Source organism: Pieris brassicae, chromosome 7, assembly GCF_905147105.1.
Source record: "Pieris brassicae chromosome 7, ilPieBrab1.1, whole genome shotgun sequence".
In the NCBI taxonomy this organism is placed as follows: Eukaryota; Metazoa; Arthropoda; class Insecta; order Lepidoptera; family Pieridae; genus Pieris; species Pieris brassicae.
In genome coordinates this window covers 219,248-225,487 of record NC_059671.1, presented here as the reverse complement: position 1 = coordinate 225,487, position 6,240 = coordinate 219,248, and the positions used below count along the sequence as shown (strand labels likewise).

Genomic DNA, 6,240 nt, shown 5'->3' with positions numbered 1-6,240 from the left:
TAAATAATATTGAATTTTTGGTTGCTGCCATCTACTTTATACTTACATAACTAAAGTCTAGTTGAAAAGCTGAAGTGTTTAATTCTAATGTGAGATGGCACTTCTCTGCAATAATTTTTATAAACCTTCCACAGATAACGTAAATTTATGTAACATAATATGTGTGCATTCTATAGAACCAAAGAAATATTAAAACTTCGCTAAAAAGTGTAATATCTATAAATACATATTAGTGAATTTTTAACAAAATTTACATTTTAAAGATTTAAACACTTTATTTAGAAACTTAACGTACTACTAAACTTCTGAATTTAGTCATCATTGAATAGTTTTTATTCTATGCCTCATAATATTTTTATCTACTACAATATATTTGACTTTTGAATCTGCCGATTTGCTTACACGTCTAATATTATTTGGTTGTAAATTTCAATTTTATGTTTTTACCATAAGTATTATTAAATTAAATACTGTTAAAATTATTACAATCTTAAAGAAATATATATATAACAAGACGTACATGGAGTAATAAATTATCTTTTCTCTCTTGAAAATTTAATGTTTCCTTAGTCTTGGCTAATCTCCTAAAATGGGTGAGTATTTTACAATTTAACTGATAACTACAGGTAATTAGCGATATATGTATCATAAAACAATGAAATTATATTACAGGTGGTTTATTCAGTTATTTTAGAGGACTATTAGGGGCCCGTGAAATGCGGATATTGATCCTCGGTCTAGACGGTGCCGGAAAAACGACAATATTGTACAAATTACAAGTTGGCGAAGTTGTTACTACGATTCCGACAATCGGCTTTAATGTAGAGCAAGTAACATATAAAAATCTTAAGTTTCAAGTTTGGGATCTTGGAGGACAAACAAGTATCAGGTTTGTACATACGTTTTTTATGAGCCAGTTGAAAGTCATTTAATTGTTTTTTTCCTTGTGTGCATAATTATGACCTATTCTAATTGTTCCAATTAATAAAATTTCAGGCCCTATTGGCGGTGTTACTATGGTAACACAGATGCAATAATATATGTTGTCGATTCAGCAGATAGAGATAGAATAGGAATTTCGAAAGATGAACTTGTGCATATGTTAAGAGTAAGTTTTTTATTACCTATTTCTGTATCTTAGTTACATTACATTAAATTAGTTTTATAGGTTAAAACTGTAAGGATAATGGTAACTGGTGCCTTTGTAATAGACAACTGAGTCGACTTATAAGCTTAAATACCTGAGTGATTTGTTGACAATTATTTGGAACTTTCAACTCATATATAAATTAATCCTATTATAAAAGTAATTAAATCAAAAGCAAAATATAATATTATATCTCTTGCATGTAGCAATCAATTTACATGTATATAATAAGTCACTGTATTTAGAAATGTTCACATAATAGGCTATATTATTTCATATACCTATTGGTTTACTATACTTATATTTATTGATAGCTATAAAGCTGTAGGCTATCTATATATATATATATATATATATATATATATATATATAAAACTTCTTTTTTACAAGTTAGAAATTAAAAAGTAATATAGAAACTTCAGAAGCATTCCTACACAATAACTATATTTTAGTAATAAATTACATAAAACCATATAGAACATTAGAAAAAAAATACTATTCCATAAGGAGGCAAACCAAAGACCTCTACGATTTATGATATTTATTCTAATAGATAAATAAATTTTGTGGTATGGTTGTGGTTTTTATGGAAACATTTTGTCAATTTTCTTGATAACTTATTAGAATCTACTGAAATAAAGTTTAACTTAAATCCAAAAACATTGACTTGACTCTTTCAGGAAGATGAGTTATCAAATGCAATACTGGTAGTATTAGCAAACAAGCAGGATATGGCTGGCTGTCTTACTGTAGCTGAGGTGCATCAAGCATTAGGGTTGGATGCTCTACGTGATAGAACCTTCCAGATATTCAAGACATCTGCCGTGAGAGGAGAAGGATTGGATCAAGCGATGGATTGGCTTTCTAATGCACTGCAAGCGAGGAAATAACACCAGGTTAAAATTTACTATATATTAGGTCATGAGAAATTGGTGTTTTGGCGTACTGGCCACCTTGACCTTGAATAGTTTCTCTTCGCTTAGGAATTACAAATTAATTTTTTTACAACAATTTACTAGTCCATTTGTTTTTCGAAACCATTATTCATTTCATTTTCCTGTTTAATTTTTTTTTCTATTTATAAAATCATCACTGAAATGAAACATGAAATATCGCGTTATTTACGAGTATGAGTGGAACCGTGAGAACCGTTTCAGTGCTGCTGAAACGGCTCGTACGATTAATGATGTGAATGGCGGCGGTGACGCAAAAAGAAAAAAAAGAAGACCTGCAGAAGAGAAGAAGCCACGGGACGGCCGGATATCAAAGTTGAAAACGAAGAATTTGAGGCTTTTGTGGGGTCGGATTCATCGCAAACTGTGGCGTTAGTGATAAATCTGTATTAGTCAAGTTATTACATGAAGCAAATTGGGAAAAGCAGCAACTAAAAAACCAAGGCTAGTCAATCGCTGTAGGCCACTGCCGTTTCACGTCAACGCTAGACCATATACGGCACAACAGACTGCTACCACATAAGTGGAGCTTCGAAGTCATCCACCGTACTCCGGACCTTGCTCCAACAATCAATGAACTATCTATAAGATGGCAAAAGTGCATACTTTGATTTATTAAATATTTTCTATTTACTCTTTGTTCCTCCCATATAAAACGCCAATTTCATTTGTAAGGGCCTAATATGTCTCCAAAAGTCAACTGTTGTCTAAATATATTATTATATTAGACAAATATGGCTATTTTAATGTTAAAAGCTAGCACGTAATTGGCCCAAAGTTTTGTCACTGGCACCTTGCCAGAACTTTGGATAGAATTTTTAAATTTCGAACATGATTTTCATTCATTTTATTCAATTCTATTTTTAAATGTTATAAAACAAAAAACAATCACTTTCCGTAATCTTTCACGATCGAGTGGACATTGAAAGAAAAACCGAACAGCTGTTATTGCGTTGCACCGCTGAGGGCACTTTTAAGTTGCTCTAAATTTTTAATATAAAGCTTAGGTTTGTGTACCTGTATTGATAGGTACAATGAAGCCTCCAGTATTGAGGACAAGAAAAGAACTGACCGGCCACTCCTCAAGAACACCAGCAGTAATCAAGGCTATCGAGGCGCGGATAGCAAGATTGCCTGTCTGAAAACAGAAGTTGATGGCTCTGCAGATGGGTGTCAGTAGGAAAACAGTAAAAAAGGTTTTAAAATGAAGATCTCGGTCTACGAGCATACAAAAAAAGAGAATGCTGGTCTAAAAGCAACAAGGCTTAAAAGATCGCGGATGTTGTTAAAGTGGTACGCGACAAACCGACACCGTGATATTCTCTTTAGGAAGAAAAAAATTTCGATTTTGAAGAGAAGCACAATTAACAGAATAATACATTGTACGCTAGGAGTTCTGAAGAAGCTGGCAATAATGTTCCGAGGGTGCAACATGGACATCATCCATTAATGGTCTGGTTGGGAGTGTCCTATTACGGGCCAACTGAGGTTCAGTTTAGCGAAAAGGAGGAAAAACCAGCGCAAAAGTGTACCAAGAGACGATTTTGGATCGGCCATTTGTGGGACATCACTTTGTGTTCCAGCAGAACTCTGCGCCTGCACACAACGCCAAGACGATTCAAGGATAATTTGAGCGCCAGAACATCGACTTAATTAGACCTTCCTCCAGTCCGGACCTCAATCCTTTGGACTATAAAATTTCAGGTCTTAGAGAGGAAGGTGTGTGATAAATCCCATTAAAATTTGGAGAGTCTGTACTCTGAAGTCATCTTTAATAGCAGCTACTGGAATCGACATGATTATGGTGCCTGTTGCGATAGACGACTGTCCGCGGCGCTTAATGGCCTGTATAAATATAAATTGATATCTCACTCATTAAAAACTGATTAGTACCTTTGTTTTTATCATTATTTTCATTTATGACAGAACTTTCGGACCGACTACGTATGATCTTAATAATTCTATTTGTACCGGCATATCGAATCATTGCCTATTTGACTTTGGTTTTTGTGAAATATTCAAAATGATATTTCATTTTAAAGTTTTTTTTATGTGTATATTTTCTTGCAGCATTTATTCGAAGAGTCCTGGCTCGGCAGTGTCGGAACAAGAAGTGATGTAGTCATATTTACAGCCACTAGGTTAAGTATTCAGCATCGCCGCCACCTTCCTCTGTTTCCTTGGATCGACTGTTTTCAATAGAGTTTTGTACAGTCAAGTTACGGGACAGGGCAATCGTGAGGAACACAGGTTTCGGCCGAACCACGCCCAAGTGGCCGGTCGATACATATTTTCTAGTATTTGATATTAATATTTTCTTCGCTAAACTGATTTTGCATGTATTTATTATGGTGCGGCATTTTTATAAAATTCAAATTGCGACGTGACGTTTGTTTTAATTATGAAAGGCACAATTTTGTACTTTAGAATTAGGCGCTTTTTTTATATAAAAAGTAAAATTTGATCGATTCCTATAAATTAATCTATTTTTATGGCTCACCCTTGTATATTTACTTATATAATAAAAGATGGAAATTCCACATTTTAATATCGTTATAATTGTAAAATGGCGGCGGTGTCATGGTAGGTTAGTGCATTGTGAACACAAGGACTAATTAACAAATCAGATTTTTGTGTAATTTTAGTGTATGAACGTATGTGTAAAAAGTGTTTTAGAAGGTAAATTTGTTGTCTAGCTTCCGATCAAGTAGGCGTTTTACCCCTAAACACTTGAATAAACCTGTGTTTATCGCTCTCGAAGTAGCCCTTTGCCTTCACAATCTGTTGCAATATCTACTTGTTGTCAGTCCTTGTTTCCTGAGAATGTGTGCTACGGCGGATGTTATAATTATCTATAAATATAAGTTATTATACATTTTGTATTTGTGACAGTGGACAGCTAAGTTATTCTATCTGGTAAGAGGCGATTGTTCCAAATACATTATTCAATATTATTTGTGTCTTTTATTTAGTTACCAATATTGTTACTGGTTAATCTATTTATATTGCTCGCTTCTGCTTGTTCCTATTGTGAGGTCCCATAGATCGTTAGGTATTTATAAAGAAACATAAAGTATTTATCTTACTTAAGAGATTGCAAAACAATTAGTATGTCTCGTTTTTGTAGCAATAAATCGAGTAAGATGAAGTAAAAAGTTCTAATCAAGTGATTAACTTCAACATAATCGTCATTGCTTACGTGCATTGAATACAAAATGGATCGTAGGCCTTTTACTCTTGTACAAGTATTTGTTTTTGTGAAGACATTTTCATAAGAACGCAATTCGCGGCCGCTAAAAACGTGTTTGAACGCTAATGTCATGATTACTAGGCGGTTGTAGGTACCATCGTTGTATAGATCGGGTGACCATATTTATAAATCTTTTATAGCCTATGTGAAATATACTTTGCAAAGTTTAAGGCTCCATTTAACAATAAAAATAATTATCAAAATCTTATGCATAATCGAACATAACATAATTATATCTCCTCTAATACTATATTTCTAATAAAGTAAATTTAACGTAACAAACGTCAACAAATACTTTAATATCATGTTGAATTTTCTAAAAAATATTTGTTTAACTAAAATCGCCTCTAAAGTTTGGCGACACTAGGATGGTAGAACGCCTTGAACTGACGGGATCTCATTATAAAGTATTGTATACACTGCCTTTTTATAATTAATGCAACGCATAACGTAGGAATAGGCTCCGGCACCTATTAGGTATAATGAGATATTGCGTGTACGACTCGACCTATTCAGTAGACGCACTTTGAATATAAAGAATTATAATGCCGTAGCTCTCCTCTAAGGTATTTAAAGATGTGCTGTATAATTAATTCTATTCCTATAACATCACAGCGTTTGTTATGCTAATTGCTATACATAATTGTTTATATCAGACTTTTAATTACCTTGTCTAGTAAACATCGAGACAGGAAATTATTAATGCAAATGAAATGGACGATAGTACTCGTATATTATCTTTTCTCTGATAACACAGAGATAGTGCGCCTGCGCCGGCGATCGCTATGCGTTGGCGCTAATCTTAGGTGCATAATATAATTTACTTGCTACTTCGTTAACTGTTACATTTATGTTTTTTTTTTAATGTTAGGCTTCATATATTCTATAAA

The 6,240-nt window shown here is 33.3% G+C and overlaps 1 protein-coding gene across 1 annotated transcript; it reads left to right on the top strand.

Annotated features, from left to right (window-relative positions):
• The first annotated feature begins 406 nt into the window (after positions 1-406).
• Positions 407-5,054, top strand: LOC123712328 (ADP-ribosylation factor-like protein 1). The gene is made up of 5 exons (XM_045665351.1): positions 407-593; positions 673-889; positions 997-1,108; positions 1,828-2,043; positions 4,171-5,054. The coding sequence occupies exons 1-4, from the start codon at positions 590-592 to the stop codon at positions 2,035-2,037; spliced, it is 543 nt and encodes a 180-aa protein (XP_045521307.1). The 5' UTR covers positions 407-589; the 3' UTR covers positions 2,038-2,043; positions 4,171-5,054.
• Positions 5,055-6,240: the final 1,186 nt, after the last annotated feature.

Coding starts and splice junctions, on each gene's coding strand:
- LOC123712328 (XM_045665351.1), top strand. Junction 890..996: donor GGAGGACAAACAAGTATCAG/GTTTGTACATAC, acceptor ATAAAATTTCAG/GCCCTATTGGCGGTGTTACT. Junction 1,109..1,827: donor AACTTGTGCATATGTTAAGA/GTAAGTTTTTTA, acceptor TGACTCTTTCAG/GAAGATGAGTTATCAAATGC.